At 36.6% G+C, this 17,270-nt stretch overlaps 1 protein-coding gene across 6 annotated transcripts in view; it reads right to left on the bottom strand.

Annotated features, from left to right (window-relative positions):
* The window catches only part of LOC144049959 (multiple epidermal growth factor-like domains protein 11), a 122,998-nt gene that overhangs the window by 6,695 nt on the left and 99,033 nt on the right, over window positions 1-17,270 (bottom strand). For all 6 annotated transcript variants that reach the window (XM_077562720.1, XM_077562717.1, XM_077562716.1 and 3 more), the window contains 6 exons: window positions 17,025-17,171; window positions 14,842-14,976; window positions 3,107-3,235; window positions 2,873-3,001; window positions 1,580-1,708; window positions 1,381-1,509 (listed from right to left, as the gene is read on the bottom strand). In XM_077562720.1, the coding sequence (XP_077418846.1) occupies window positions 1,381-1,509; window positions 1,580-1,708; window positions 2,873-3,001; window positions 3,107-3,235; window positions 14,842-14,976; window positions 17,025-17,171 (798 nt within the window). The remainder of the gene's footprint in view (window positions 1-1,380; window positions 1,510-1,579; window positions 1,709-2,872; window positions 3,002-3,106; window positions 3,236-14,841; window positions 14,977-17,024; window positions 17,172-17,270) is intronic.

Here is a 17,270-nt window from a genome sequence, read left to right as displayed (position 1 = left end):
TATTTCTTGTTTTCACCATCTTGCTTTTCATTTTCCTGCTTGTATTTTGATTTTCATTTGAACTTATTTTAGTCATTACATCAATATAAATTTTGTTAATGTACGAGTTGTGTTAGACAATGAACGGGCCTGACGTATTTGATTCAATTCTATTGAGCAAGATACTGAGCCCCCAGTTGCTCCTGATGCTGCATCATCAGTAGTTGAATGAGTAGCACTATGGTGTTTGTCTTGTCTTACTTTTTAAATAAGTTTGGAGTTTATTTTTTCCAGACAAAAGTAAACTGGAAAAAAAAATGTTTGTCTGGAAAAAGAAACTCCAAACTTGGGTTACATTTCTGATGACGTTTATGACCTTGTTAAATGTCATAGATGTATCCTCCATGTGTCTGATTCTTATTATCTCATTTTATTTTAGGATTAACATCAACCTTTAAAAAACTATACGGATTTAAGTCAGGAATGAGCACCAGGTGGCGGCATGCGACCAATGGTCACACACTGAGTGGCCCCTAAAAATTTACTGAAGCTCAGCAGTCTTAAGTTGTAATAACAGTGTTCACCACCAGATGGGAGACATCACTCATCAGGACCTCCAACCTCCAAACAAAAAAAAAAGACTGTCATGACAAGTTTGCTCTATATTATTTAGTTGGTTGTTACTAACATAATTATGAGATTCATTAATCAAAAATAATTTCCAGTTTAATACATTTTGTAGAAACTTTATTTGTTATTTACGTCGCAACGCATTCAGTGCGTAGTGACGTAGAATGACGGTAGGCTCTCAGCTGAACAATGTGAAACGTCTATAAAGAAAGCTAGGTAAGCCTCGTAGCGTTCTTAAAGAAACAACATGCGATGATTTGACTGATTTTGCAAGTCCCATAGAATGTTGTGTTCTATTGCTATAAACAACAGGGAACCTACCAAAAGAAAGATTTGAGTTTCTTCTTTCATCAGGGAAATAAAATATATTTTATCTGTGTCTATTTTGCAGCAATTAGCATTAGAAATAGCTAAGTTTCAGCATAATTCACAAATCTGTTGAAAACAGGGGGAAAAGAGCTTGTTGCAACATGGCCCTGGCTGATCTCTTATACTCTGCTGCCACCTGCTAGCCTTTTTTTTTTTTAATAATTACCATTGCTTTAAGCAACCTCTTCATGTCAGAAGCTGTATTAAAGCCTTCTGTATGCTTGAGCATACCACCCCCCATAAAAAACGTTTTTGCGAGTGAAGGACAAAGTATTAAAAATGTATTTATACATTTTTGGGTTTGAATGAGTTCATAAATACAACATTTGAAGATCCCTCTAAATCATATAATAAGCCATATGGTCAATGTGATCCTGCATGTTAACATGGGAGAAGACTCACCTTGGTCGCAGCGGATGCCTTTGAATCCAATACTACAGTAGCAGGTTCCAGTCACGTAGTCGCATGTGCCGTTGTTCATACACTCACAAAGCTGCTGGCAGCCGTAGCCAAACGTGCCAGCAGGACACTCTGCACACAGGAACGCAGGTTTTACACGACTCACAATTTGTGCAAATGAAACAATGGAATGAAAACTCACTGAGTTCACAGCTTTCTCCAATGAAGCCCGTCCTGCATGAGCACTGCCCACTGATATGGTCACAGTCAGCCCCGTTCTGACAGCGACACACTTCAGCACACCGAATGCCGTAGAAACCTGTTGGACAGCCTGAGGAAGTACAGAAAATATACTGTCTCTATGTTATGTTTAATTGGAACCATTACTACAATTTATTTGTAATTTTCTATTATTTGGGAAATCATAAAAACGTAATCCATTAAATGCTTGATGCCGGGGTAACATTGTCACCATTATAAAACATTTACTAACTGTAAGGCATTGTTTAATGTTGTAATACGCTTAACAAATGCACCCTCCTGAAAATTCATCACCAACATACATATATCATTTCTTCTTTAAAAAAATAAATATATATATTAATATCACTTAAACAGTTCCTTAGTTGCTCAAAAGTACCAAACATCAAATATTTTCTTAAATTTTCTAACCCAGCTATATTAATTTACTTTTTGATTGAAATTTTTACTAAACATGACTTATTTTCCATGTAATTGGGCTGTGATGATGATTCAAATAGTTTGAGCTTTTTATTTAATTTAATTGTTTTTCTAAACACAGTCTATTATAAAAATAAATCGACACAATTGAGCTTAGCATGTTGGTTTGGCCCTTGCATGGAAAGCGTTCCAATTTCTCATGTGACTCTCTTACTAAATTATTTGCCAACCCCTGATTTAGAGTCTTCTGGGAAGGCAATTTGCATATTTTTGGAATGTGGGAGCAAGTCGGAATATCCGGGGAAAACCCAAGAAAGCATCAGGAGAACACGCTAACACCACTCCGGAAGGCAGGAGCTCAGAACTGAGGTGGGCAGTCAAGTTACCGTCTGGCCTTGAGACCAACAATCTGAGGCTGTGTTCATGACATGCAGTTTTGTTCATCGGCCACTAGATGGTGACTGCACCTCAGAATGTAACGGGCTATGCTTGGTTATTCACAGTAACAGTGGATGCTGACATTGCTGATCTTGGAATATATATATATATATATATCAGAGTTTTAAATCTGTGAATCAGTCAAGGGATCGATTGATGGTATAATTTTGACTGAAGGTTGATGGAGTTGAAGTGATTTACAGTTAATTGAAGAGTTAATGTATTTCTTCTAAAGTTGTGAGTGAGGTGGAGAGAGAGCGAGAGTGAGAGAGTGAGAGTGAGAGTGAGAGTGAGAGTGAGAGTCAGAGAAAGAGAGAGAGAGAGAGAGAGAGAGAGAGAGAGAGAGAGAGAGAGAGAGAGAGAGAGAGACACATACGCTGAGTACAGAAGAGTCCTGTCCATCCAGGACTGCAGTCACACTCTCCATCTGTGGGTCTACACTGGGCTTCATTGTGACAGTTACATGTGTGAATGCAATTGGGACCCCACGAACCCTGAGGACAGGCTGCCAACACAATACACACACAAATATGTCACCGGGATGACTTGAAATGTGAGCAAAAATGGCAAACCAAGCCGATATTGTGTTGTGTATATATTTGTGTCTTACGTTTGGAGCAGTCCTCGCCAATCCATCCAGGGTAACACTGACATGAGCCATCGATAGGATTACAAGTGCCGTTGTTTGTGCACAGGCATGTCTCGGCGCAGTGCTTACCATATTTTCCACTTGAACATACTGTCAGGACACAACCCAAAAAAGAGGATATCTTGTATTCATTAAAAAAAAAGCAATGGCCACTGAATAGTCTAAGCAATTTTGAAAGTCTGGTTTACAACATATATATTTTTAATGAGGTATATATCTTCTATTTTACAAATTGTATTATTTCAAATTGTGATGAAGCATTGAGCCATCAAAACATTTTGGGAATTACAGTATATGCTTATAAATCCCTCGTAAGGAAAGTGTCTAATTTTGGGCTTTTTATTAATATTAATATCAAATATAAAGCATATCATATCAAATATAATATCATATACAAATTGTTATTGTAATTATTAAATGTGGGAAACACATTTTTATAGTACACATGAGTAAAAATGTAAAAATTTTGGCACATTGACTCCCATTATAAACCATAAATGTTCATGTTTTTTGATGCACTGTACACCTGATGTGTTATAGTGCATTTCCCGCGATTACCCAATTTATCCCTTCACTGGGACACCACGTAAGCATAGAAAACATTTTTTTTTTTTTTACTTAAGAGCCATAAAAGCCATAATACACCAGATGACGGTAGAGAGCTAATTATAATTTTTTTGTTGAGCTGACTTATGTGCTTCCTATGTCCCCATTTTTATACCAAAACAAGAAAGCACGGTTGGGATCGAGAGCTCAGGCCTGTGAGCGTGTGTGGACACCGTTACAGTGACGTGCACACGCGTATGAGTGTGTGATGAGTGTATGTGCGTGCGTGAATATTCCAATTAGAAGGTTTTATATATATATATATATATATATATATACAGATGATAGTTAGTTGTGCTCTTAGGACAATATAGCTTTTATTGTCCATAGAGGGCATCAAAAACAAATACATAACTATATACAGGTGCTTGTAAAAAAATTTGAATATCCTCAAAAAGTTAAATAATTTCCGTAATTCTATTAAAAAAAATCTGATTCAGGGTCCACAACTTAAGCAATTTCAAGTATTTATTTGTTTATTTTTACATTATTTGGGCTTCCAGCTCATAAAACCCATGACAAATTATAATAATGTGAAGAAATCACCATGCATACTTCCTAGTCATTTTTTGCATGGAAAAAAAAGATGGATGATGGATGGTATTTTCAAAACGATATGTCAATCTTCGATAGTTGGTTGGAATCCCTTTGCCTTAACCAATGCCTCGATGCGCCGTGGCATTGCTTGGGGGTCCTGGAAGCCCAGGCTTTCTTGATGCTTGCTGTTGGCTCTTTGTTTTTGGGTCTGATGGCCCTCATTTTCCTCTTGATAGTATATAGTATATATAGTATATATAGTAGATATTACAAGATGAAAATGAGGGCCACCAGAACAAAAAACAAAGCGCTAACAGCAAGCATCAAGCATATTGTTTTGAAAATACCATGCATTCATCCATATTTTATTTTTCCATGCAAAACACTGGGAAGAATGCAAGTTGATTTCTTCACATTATTTAAATTTTTTGACATCCTGTTTTAATGGGTTTTAAGAACTGGAAGCCCAAATAATGTAAAAATAAACAAATAAATACTTGAAATCACTTAAATAGTGGACCCTGATAATCTATGAAAGTTCGATTTTTTGAATGGAATTACGGGAATTATTCAACTTTGAGGATATACAATTTTTTTGACGAGCACCTGTATGTATGGATAGGTCTGAGGCCACTGAACATTTTGAGTGGTCGCAAGTAAAAAAATAATAATTCAGAAATGACGTAGATATCATACTTTTAATAGTGAACCAAATTTTGTCTCATTTTACTTATGTGTCATAAAAAAAAACATTACGAGGGTTATTAATCAAAATATTAGACAGAATGATGGTAATTATAGTATATAACATTTGCTTATTTGGCTAATGCAAACACAGTTAGACGTATTGTTTCACACATACGTGCACGCTTGTACACAAACAAAAGATTGAAGGACTCACAGAGGAGTTTTGTAATTAATGTGAAGGACAGATTTGTGAGCCGTGCAATGAAGACGAAGGAGGTCAGACAGAGACTAAGCGCAAGGTCTTAGTGCCTCGTTGGTCCCAGGCAGTAACTTGGAATTGATTTTGAATGTTGTAAGAGTCAATAGTGGGTATTAAGAACAACAATAATTTGGTCCAACTGGCCCTTGGTTAATTTTTGATAAACATTTGGGCAATTTGATTAAGGCACAAATATAAGGAGTTGAACCATGAGATCCCAGATTAAAATCAGCATGAGGCAACTATTTTGTACACAGTTGAAAAATGTCAACACTCCTCTTCAGCATTTAGCAGTATCTGAAGAGTTAGGTCAAAAGGAGGGAGAAATCCCCTGGAACAAACAAACTGAAAGAGGCTGCAGTAAAGGTTTGGAAAAGAATTTCAAATGAAGAATGCAAAAGTCTGGTGAAGTTAATGTGGCGCAGGCTCGTGCGGTTATTGCAAGTAAGGGTTATGCCACCAAATATTAAATATTATTCACTTTAAGATAATTTAATGCACTGTATGTTCCAATAATTTTGCTCGCTTGAAAAGAGGGTGGCCTGAGTTGTTTCATGTACCTAGATGTAAATATCTTCAAATAAAGCTGGATTTTTTTGGGTCTTGTATTTTGATCTGAAACAACAACAAGAAAGGCAATGTCGTTCCCATACTTTTGGAGGGGATTGTGTATGCGGCACCATTTGAAGTCTTGACTAATCAGTGAAGATAAATGATGATGATGATGATGATATGATATGATAACATATTATAATGCAACATAATATTTTGAAGAACTAATATAATACAAGAATATTTAGAAAATGCAATAAAAAAAAAGATATTGAATTGCACAATAATTTTAACGAGTGCCTTATAGAAGGTCTATAAAAGTAGTCTGAATTAAAAGCAATCCCTTTCCTCTCATATGTTGGGCTGAGGCTTCTGATGTGTGAGAGTAGTAAGTAGTGTGTCAGTGTACACTGAAAGGATTGATCGACACTAGAATCGGAGATCGGATTTATCAGGGCTTCCAAGTTTTATCTATGAATTGGCTCAAAGATGCAGCGGTCATGTTTAATGCTAATGAATATTTTACAGCTCACTTTTCCAGTGTCTCCATTTAGAATTAAACTTGGCAATGAACGTCTGGCTGCCGTCATTGACAAGTTAACATCTGCTTAACCCACGGAAAAGTTAATCATGCTAAATATTGCTGGCATAGAGTCGGAACCTCATAAATCACAATTTGCCAAATGTAATATTTTTTTCACAAGACTATACCTTTGGTCAGTCCACACGTATGGGCATAATTTTTTACAAATTATTGACCAATCTTAACTCATTCACTCACAGCCATTTTCACTGAAGCAACCCCTTTTGCTCCCGGCTGTTTTACTGGATTTTGACTGTTTTTGCAAGACTCACAGTGTGTTCTATTGCTATAAAAAAAAAAAAAAAAACGGAACCTACCAATAGAAAGATTAGAGTCTCTACTTTCATCAAGAAAAAAATACATTTGTATCTGTTTCCGTTTTGCAGCAATTTGCAATACAATATAGATAAGTTTCATCATTATTCACAAACCTGTTGAAAACACTGAGAAAAAAGGCTTGGTACAACATGGCCCTGGCTGATCTCTTATACTCTGCTACCATCTTTTGGCCATTATTTGTAACAACTACCATTGCTTCAAGCAACCTCGTCAAGTCAGAAGCTTCATCAAAGCCTTCTGTATGCTCTAGCATAAAAATAAAAAAAACATAAATAAATTAAATACATTTTGGGGAGTGAAGGACAAAGTAAAAAAAAAGAAGTATTTATATGTTTTTGGGTTTGAATGAGTTAAGTGTTGTAAAGTGGCGTGCTCTCTTTGATGATGCAATGTTAATGGTTTCTTTTGGGGTCTACTGAAAAGTGGCAATTTTGGAGATTCAAGATTTTGGCCTGGCACCAGCAATTTACAACAGTGAACTAAGAACATGATGAAATATATTCCCAAAAATGAAACAATAAGTGTGTATTGGATGTAGTAGTGTAAGAACATAAAAAAATGCTCAAGTGACAAAGATCAACAGGACAAGATGCAAACTCCACACGGGACCGTAGGACCTCGGATTCAAACCCCCAGCCTGAGAAATGTGAGGGTGTATGTATGATAACCACTCATCCACTATAAAATACAATGTCATTCTTTGACAGTAGACAGGAGTGGGTGAGTCACCCCTACAAAAATGGGCCTGGTCACTCCTCAGGACCCAAACGTGGCACCACATTTATGAATCATGCAACCAACTTGAGGAGCTACTTAACCATGAAGACAGAATTAAAAACAATGCAACTTTTTAATTCCTCAAACTTTCATTGAATTGCCACATAGAAATAACTAACTTTACGTCTGACTAACTTTTTGACTTCATGATGTGAAAATCCCTCCATAACAAAATAGACAACAAATGTTTACACCTTCTAATTGTGTTTGTATTTGTTATTTTTGCCACTTTGAAAAGCAGTTTGTGTCCAGAATAAGACAGAGAGACACATTTGACTCCCTGGGGGGTATTCTGACAGATCTGCCTGGTAAGCATTATGGGTGTTGTAATGGTATGTTGGCTACCAATATGGATGGACTATTAGCGTTTATGGGCGAACAATGGAAGACCATTAAATTACTTTTTAATGTGACGATTGACGACCTAAAAGAAAATGGAATAATCATGCTCTTTAATCAGCATCTTAATACGTCTCAACTGCCAACGGCAAGGATTATCTCAGAATTATTTGTCAGCCATTACCTTTGCTGTGAGCCACATTTTATGAATATAAACATTTTCCATATCTTTACAGCTTAATTCAAGTCTTAATAGCTTAACAAGATGATTCATGTTTTTTAATTATTATTATTGTTGTTGTTGCCCATCGCCTTTTACAACTTTGAGGCTAAGATGACTCAGGAGAGCGCCAGTGAGCTAAGGTAGTTCAACCTGCCAAATAAGATGCTGACCCAATGCACTTTGCATCGCCAGAACAGATTGCTTGCGCTAGCAGGCACGACATGAGCAAACCACGTCACCTTCCTAACGTATGGCGCAGAAAAGAATACGACAGACCACCGCATTCAGTCTGATGAGGGTCTCATCTCGCGCTCCTTCAAAGTGATTGATATGGGAATTACAGAGCACCACAACACACTGTGCATTTTTCTCCCATTCAATGTGATAATCAATCGAAATGAGTCAGAATTTTGTGTATTATGTTTTACATAACAGTTAGATGTCATTTTAACCTGCTGCTAGAGGATGTCTGAATGTAAAATCAGGGTTATCATGACACTTCTTTACCCCTAAGTAATTTTGTTACCATGGCAACATGTGTTGTTGTTTTTGAATTCTATAGTCCTATTTATATTTATTCTCTATTAATAATACAGTATATCCAATAGGGCAGAGGTGGGCATCGAGGGCCGGAGTCCTGCAGGCTTTGCATGTTGCCCTTCTTCAACACAGCTGATATATGATCAGCTCATCAGCAAGCTCTGCATAAGCCTGATAACGATCCTGCTGATTGGAATCAGCTTGTGTTGGAAGTGAGAAACCTCTAAAACCTGCAGGACTCCGGCCCTCGAGGACCGAGATTGCCCACCTCTGCAATAGGGTATCTCTTTATTTTTTTTTTCTTTTATTTTTTTTCTCCAGGAGAGCTCAGTATTGTTCATTCGATTTGACATTTTCATTGCTCTCCTTTTTTAAAAAAAAACAAATTAATTAAAACATTTTTAATAAATGTTTTTTTTTTTTAATATATATACATATACACACACACATATATATATATATATATATATATATATATATATATAAAAAAAAAAAAAATATATATATATATATATATATATATATATATATATATATATATATATATATATTGTATGTGGGTGAGTATGTGTATGTGCGTGTGTGTGTGTGCGTGCGTGCGTGCGAGCGTGTGTGTATTCATCAGTTCACCTAAAGCCCATTAAAAAAAATCCCATACTAATAACATAATATAATAATAAATTGCCAAATGCAGAAACATCAATGTAAGTTATCACGATGTAGTGGCTCTCGCTAACAGACAGAATTAAGTAACCAGAATTAGGTTAAAAAATTCTATATACGTAGACCATGTTTCTATAAATTTTGATATTTGGTTTTTATTTGAGGCAGATATTTTTTCCATTAAAATGTGATTTATGAGGAGGTTAGACCATTGGTCGATATTCAGAGTTTGTTTATTTTTCCAGTTAACAAGAATTGTTTTTTTAGCGATAGTAAGGGCTACAAGTGTAGATTGAAATTGTTTATGTGGTAAGTCAGTTGTTGTTAGGTCACCTAGCAAACACAAGTTTGGAGATAAAGGTATCCTACAGTCCAAAATAGCGGAAAGTTTTTCTAAGACTTTAGTCCAGAAATACATAACCGGAGTACATAACCATAAAGCATGAACATAAGTGTCTGTAGTGTTTTGGAAGCATTGGAGACAAATGTCGGAGTCTGAGAGTCCCATTTTCTTCATCATATATTGAGTAATGTATGTTCTATGAATAATTTTATATTGGATAATTTGTAAATTTGTGTGTTTTGTCATTTTAAATGCGTTTTCACAAACTTGAATCCAAAAGTCAGGTTCCGGTGCTATAGACAAGTCTGTCTCCCATTTCGAGATGGGTAAAGACATTTTATCAGTATATGGAAGTAACTTATATATTTTTGAAAGTTTTTCTGTTGTTGTCGGAGAAAGCTTGTTAATATCTTTAGCTAAAACAGGCGGTTGGAGCGTACCCCGAAGTGTTGGAATTTTTTTCTTTATCATATTTTTAACTTGTAGATAATGTAAAAAAATTCCGTTTTTTATATTGTATTTTTGGAGCAAGGATGTATATGATATAAACATATTATCTGAGAAGAGATGGTGGAGATGTGTAATTCCTTTCTGCTCCCACACAGCTAAATGAAACGGTTGGTTGTTAAGTTGAAAGTCGGGGTTATGCCATAGGGGAGAAAGTCCACAGGGCTCCACTTGGGCTTTTGTCAATTCTAGTGCCTTCCACCAGGCAGTCACGGTGGCGGAAATCATTGGGTTTTTAAAACAATTATGACGCTTAATTGATGTTGTAATAAAGAGTAAATCTCGAAGTCTGAGGTTATTACAATCCTTCTGTTCTAGTTCCAACCAACAGTTAGTGTCTCTGTTGGGTTGTGCCCATAGAACGATATATTGTAGCTGGTTAGCTATATAGTAGTACATATAATTTGGTGCCTCTAGACCACCTTTGGATTTGCTTTTCTGAAGAGTAGATAGACTAATCTTTGCTTTTTTTTTTATTCCAGTAACATTTTGTAACGGCTGAGTCCAACAGCTGGAACCATTTAGCCGTAGGTTTAAATGGAATCATTGAGAAAAAATAGTTTATTTTGGGTAAAACTTTCATTTTAATGGTGGCTATTCGTCCTATTAGAGAAATAGGAAGATTATTCCAGCGCTCCAAGTCACTATAAATGTTATCCAGAAGTGGAGAAAAGTTTAAATGAATTAAATCAGTTAATTTAGGTGAGATTTTTATGCCTAAGTATTTTAAATTACCTATAGGAAATGAGTAGTGTGGGTCCTGGCTTGCAGGGTTCCATGAATTTTCTGTAATAGGTAGAAGTGTTGATTTTGTCCAGTTAATAGAATAATCTGATAACTGTGAGAATTTAGTTATTAAGTTAAATACTTCCCCTAGCGAAGTAGCCGGCTTTTCTAAATAAAGTAAGATGTCATCGGCATATAGATTAATTTTATGTTCTGTTACCCCAGAGTGAATTCCTTGAATCCTTCTTTCCTGGCGTATGGCTAATGCAAGTGGCTCAATAAATATTGCAAATAATAAAGGGGATGGTGGGCATCCCTGTCTTGTGCCTCTCTGTAAAGTAAAGCTCTGAGATATAATCCCATTAGTAGTAACTGTAGCTTTTGGAGAATCATATAATACTGATACCCAGTGGATAAATGATTTCCCAAAGCTAAATTTATTTAAAACAGCAAAGAGGAAGGACCAGTTAACTTTGTCGAAAGCTTTTTCTGCATCCAATGATATAATAACTGCCTTTTTATCATGCCGCTGTGACATGCTAATAAGGTTAAAGAGTCTCCTAATATTATTAGTAGAGTGCCGATCTTTAATAAAGCCTGTTTGGTCGCTATGAATAATTGTCGAGATTACTGTTTCTAGTCTAGATGTGAAAGCCTTAGTGATAATTTTAATATCAGTGTTAATTGGTGAAATCGGACGGTAACTTGATGGAAGGGTGGGGTCTTTTTCTGGCTTTAATAAAAGTTTAATTGGTGCTGTATTCATGTGTGGGCGTATGTAACCCTTAGTTTTAATTTCTGTTACTACTCTTAAGAATAGTGGAGCAAGCATTAACCAGAAGTGCTTAAAAAATATAGCCGGATAACCATCCGGGCCAGGTGCTTTGCCATTAGGCATATTACATACATCTAGAGCACTGTACAACTCGTTTATAGTAAGTGGCACATCTAACATGTCTTTATATTCAGTAGTTAACTGAGGTATATTTAAGCTACTGAGGAATGCCTCAATATGCTCAGGGTTAGGCTTGTTAGTTTCTAAGTATAGGTTACGATAATAGTTATAAAAAATGTGATTAATTTCTTCTGGTGATTGTGTGCATTCACCAGTTGTCCCTTTAATAGCCGTTATAAGAGACTTTTCCCGATTGCGTTGAAGTTGGTTTGCAAGAACTTTACCTGATTTGTTATTATATTCAAAGTTGTTATATCTCAATTGTTGTATTATAAATTCTGTCTTTTTAGTGAGCATATCGTCTAACTGTATTTTTGTATTTTGTAAGTCAGTCCATATTTGGTTATTTGGGTTTATTGCGTACTCATCCGTTAGTTGTTTAATTTTATCTTCCAAGTCTTTTTCTGATTTTTGATCCTGTTTCTTTTTATAAGATGAATATGATATAATTTTACCTCTAATTACTTTCCCAGTTTCCCAGAGAAGAGATGGCGATAGGTCTGGAGAGTCATTTATTTCCAAAAAGTCTGCCCATTCTTTTCTTATAATTTTGTCAAACTCTGCGTCGTTTAGCAGTGAGATGTTAAACCGCCATGTCGGTGGTGGTTTAAAGGTATAATCAACTTGTAGGGAAAGGGAGACTGGTGCATGGTCGCTAATAATAATAGGATGCATTTTTGTAACAGTTTTATCAGCAATAGAGTTATTTGTAAGAAAATAATCAATTCTTGAAAAAGACTGGTGCACAGCGGAAAAGAAGGTAAATTCCTTCTTATTTGGGTTTTTAAGTCTCCAGCTGTCGACGAGGCCAAAGTCATCCATATATTCCCCTATTACTTTAGTAGATTGTAATCGCCTACATGTTGTATTATTAGAACGGTCAATAGGGTATCTCTAAAAGACAGCTCAGTGCAATGTGCAATCACAGTACGTCATTCAAGTAATGGCTGCCATTAAATATTGTGCTTCGAAATCATGAATGCGTTGTTTACCATTTATTGTGATGTCATGTCAGATATACATCAAGACAGTGCCCAGCCTTCTCCAACATGCACCATGATTTTCAGTGGATTGATCAGACTCTCTGTTCGAGTGTCAGTGACAATCATTTTGATTGATTGTATTTTACTGTCATGACATGAAACAAGGAAGGAAATACTTCCTTAAGTTTAAACAGCATGTCAGTTTTATTTATATGATGCCAATTGACAATAGCTGTTATTCCAAGGCACTTTACGTACTGTATGTATACATAAGCACATCCCACATGAAATAAAAGGACTATGGAGACAGAAAAAAACCCCTACTCTATTCAATTGTGTATCTTAAAATACTCTTGGAATTGCATTATAAATATGGAGTAACATCAAAAATGCACACGCACATTCGCTGTTGTTATGAGCTTATGCTTACCTATATGCTTACTTATGCTTATACTGTACGGAATTCCACTACATGAGATTAATTGTGACTATAAATAAAAATGCATCCAACTGAAAATAATTGTATTATACTAAAATTTCAAAACGTTAACCAAAAGTTGCAGAATCCTAAAACAAATTGACTACTTGAGGGCACAAAGCACCAATGCGCATTGAAAGATAGAAAACTTTCAACTGTGTATGCTAACAACAGCTTCAGATTGATGTCTTGCAGATCCATAAACATATTACTGTGGTCTGGAATAACTCTTTTTATATTATTACATTTGGAGACTACTTCATGTTCTGAGAAGCGGAAGTGTGTTTTGTGTCACACAATCTTCTGCATTATGGTAAGTGTATCCCTCTCTCGCAAGGTTTACTTGATTTTTTTCCAGTGGCCACAGATGCACCGTTTCATTTGGCCATTTTTTTCCTCGATATGTACGTTTTGTAAGTCTTGGTACACAAAAAAAAAGGCCAAACTAAGATGAGCATTTTCCTCTCCCCCAACCATGCGCGTCGTCTCAGGTCATCATAGGATGCAACCCACTACATCGTGCCAGGCCAGTAATCCATCACACAGCGAAACAGCGACCATGTACACTATCTTGTCATGAGAAGAATTACAAAACCTGGCAAAATGGTACAAAACGCAGACCAAACGTGGCAGAACGTGACAAAACTTTAAAGGGCATTGATGCCGGAGAATACAAACGCTGTCCGTCCAAGCCCCACTACGGACTGACTTGTCATAGTTACAGCCTGGCAGACATCATGTTTTGCTATTTTCACTTGGGTTTAATTTGTACCATATGGCCGACAAGGTTTCACATCCGCTGTGGCAATCTTTTCGACAGTTTAAAATAGGGTTCAACAATTAACCAACTTGAAATCGACCTAGCAGTGTATATAGAAACCAGTTTTCAAATAGCAAAGGCTGTAATTTGGAAGGGCGGGGGTGGGTGGGGGTGGGGGGGGGTTGTTGGCTCAGCTGCATACTGGTCAGTTGGTAGGCTTTCATTTTCACACATGAATTTTTCATTCTATTCATTTTTTTTTTATTGGGCCCTTTTTTGCTTGACATGCGCAATGTAAAAACTGACGCAGGGCAAGTCTAGTTTATGGCAGCCTGTGCTCACTGGTGGTGTTTTCTATTACATGCGCCGAGCACGCCTTACAATTTGGTGACAGAAGGTAGACCAGGTGAACACAGGTCTTACTTGTGGTGCAGGTGGAATAACAAGATTTTGGTGAATTTTACTTGATGTGGATTTGGCGCAGGCAGACAGGTTCTGTATGCAGCTGATGTGTGTGGTGGATGTCATCAGATTTTATTCTTAAATATAATATCACCGTGCACCGAACCCTCAAAATCTTTGTAGAAATAAATTTATTGAATGCATTATTATTATCATTGCTTACCTTTAATGTATTTTTAAAAGTATCCTTGTACTGACTAAACTTTTGGACATTTAGACTTTATGCTAGACTTGTGATAAAGCTGCAGATTGGTTTGCATTATTACTGAAATCTAATGCAGTATATGACTTACTGTTTATGCCACACTTGTTTAGTAGAATTTTGTGAAGATATTAATTTAATAAATTAACATCACAATATTGAGGTGTCAACTTACCCTGATTGCAGAGGGTGCCAAAGAAACCAGACAAACATTCGCAGTGGCCAGTGACGTGGTGACAAGCCCCGTCACTGTGGATGCACTGAGGACACGACTGGCTACAACGATGGCCATAGAAACCAGGTGAACATGCTGCACAACAAACACACACATTTTGTAAGCGTGTCAGGAATGGAGGCCTATTCTACGGGGGAGAGTCAAATTTTTATTATTATAGTCATGATACTACTCCAACCCATATTCATATATTGTAGTCTTTTCAAATCGCGTATTTGTATATTTAATTTCCTACCTTTGTGTCAGCCTGTCGGTCGCATTACTTTTGCTTTGTTTGCTTTTTACCACTGATCCTCCTGGATAAGTCTTGCTAAAACCTTTAATTTGTTTTAATTGATATTAGCCTAAGTGGAAAGCCAGGCCATGGAGACTCTTTACCATTTCTCTCACACTCCTAATTAAGACAATTGACTAAACTTTGAACCAAGCGCTCTTCAATTGATCCCACCGATACAGGAGGAAACAAAGGAAAGCTGGTGTGTGCAATCCATTTCTAAATGAAAAGCCATGAACAATGCACAGACGCTGACAGACGTAAGAGTTTGTTCTATCCACTTTTTCAAGTCCCTCTTTTCAAGCATGCAATACAAGTTAGACAAATGGATATTTTGTTCAAGCTAGTTCCTAACTGTCCTGAAACATTTCTTTAATAATAATAATAATAATAATAATAATAATAATAATAATAATAATAATAATATATTCTAGGCAGCCCTACTAGTCTAAACACGGTATTCTGATTAATATTGTGTTTGTGGAATATGAGTTAAGCAGCTAAATCCACACGTTTTTTTCTATGTCAGGACTGACTTCTATCGACTGAAAATTACATCACAGATGCTCAGGGCTTAGGCAACAACCAATCATGGTTTACCTGCTTTCTGAAGGAGGGCCGTAATTGGTCGTTACCTGAGCCCTGATCAACTGTGATGTAATTTTCAGCCGGCAGCCAGTGGCAAAATGGTCGCCTCGTGAGATGGTTTAAAAGGGGCGGATTTTGCAACTTAATTCAAATTCCACAAAAGCAATAGTCTTCAGAATGTGGTGTTAACATTTAATTAATACTAAACGATATGACCGGCATTCAGCATCCTTAAACGGAACCCCGACTGTCATGACAAATTTGCCCTATATTATTTATTTGGTTGTTACTAACATAACTATGAGATTTATTCTTCAAAAATCATTTCCAGTTTAATACATTTTGCAGAATCTTTATTTGGACGTACGCCGCCATTTTTATTTACATAGTTAAGCCTCGTATCGTTCCTAAAGAAACAACATGCGGTTGGTAGAGTCACACTCCCCCACACAGTGCTCATGTCATTCACCAGACACATTCAAAAGTTTTGGTTGTCCCTTTAGGAACACTACGGAGCTACAGCTTACCTTGCTTTTTTTATTGGCGTTTCACATTACTTGGAGGAGAGTATGCCACCATTCTACGTCACTACGCACTGAATGCGTAGCGACGTAAATAACAATGGCGGCGTATGTCCAAATAAAGTGTCTAACCCTTGTTCTTAAATACAGCCCTAAACTAAAAATATGCTTAAGTCATTATCTGTAATAGAAAGTGGCTATTGATAGAATTAAGACATGTAAACACTAGCCTCGTTTTCATCTTGTAAGGCTATATAGTTTCTAAATTGATTAGCTGTGACCTGAATAAATGGTTGGCAGGGGTCTGAGCAGGCCTGAGTTTAGATTGACTTTCTGCTCCTAAATTTTCACTTCTCCGCAAAGCGTATTTCCAATGACACAGCCAGCTTTGCAGAAACCAGTCTACCAAACTGGCAAACATGCACAGCTTGCCTTGTGCTCAGAAAAAAACGTGTGCCCCGCCTCAGATCCGCTGTTTACGAAAAAAGAGTTATAACAGAACCATTAAGCAATTTCGACCACATGTTTTCCATGTTGGGGATTTGCTCTGCTGTTATTCACGATACTCCAGGATTGTGTTTCCATATGTGAGTAGGAGTCCAGGGTTAAGTATTGGTACTACTCATTACTGACCAGTTCAGAATTTTAAGTTGACTTTTTGAATGTCCAATTTTTCAAATTAATACATTTGAAGTATTTGTTCAGTCTTTTGAGTGTGGGAGTGTATTTGGCATTCTTACTTCGTTTGCAGGTGGTGCCACGGTAACCAGGAGCACACACACATGTGCCGTCATCAGAGGAGCACGAGCCTCCATTCACACACGTGCAGCTGTAAGAACAGTTGGGTCCCCAATGTCCTTCATTACACACACTGTCACAATGGATACCTGTGAAAGGCCAACACGCACATGGACACACAATTAATTCATGTAATTAGAATTTGATAAATGTAATAAAATAAAAATGTTAAACATTTATATAAAACA

The sequence above is a fragment of the Vanacampus margaritifer genome, chromosome 4, assembly GCF_051991255.1.
Source record: "Vanacampus margaritifer isolate UIUO_Vmar chromosome 4, RoL_Vmar_1.0, whole genome shotgun sequence".
NCBI lineage: Eukaryota > Metazoa > Chordata > Actinopteri > Syngnathiformes > Syngnathidae > Vanacampus > Vanacampus margaritifer.
This window is presented reverse-complemented; position numbering and strand designations above follow the sequence as displayed.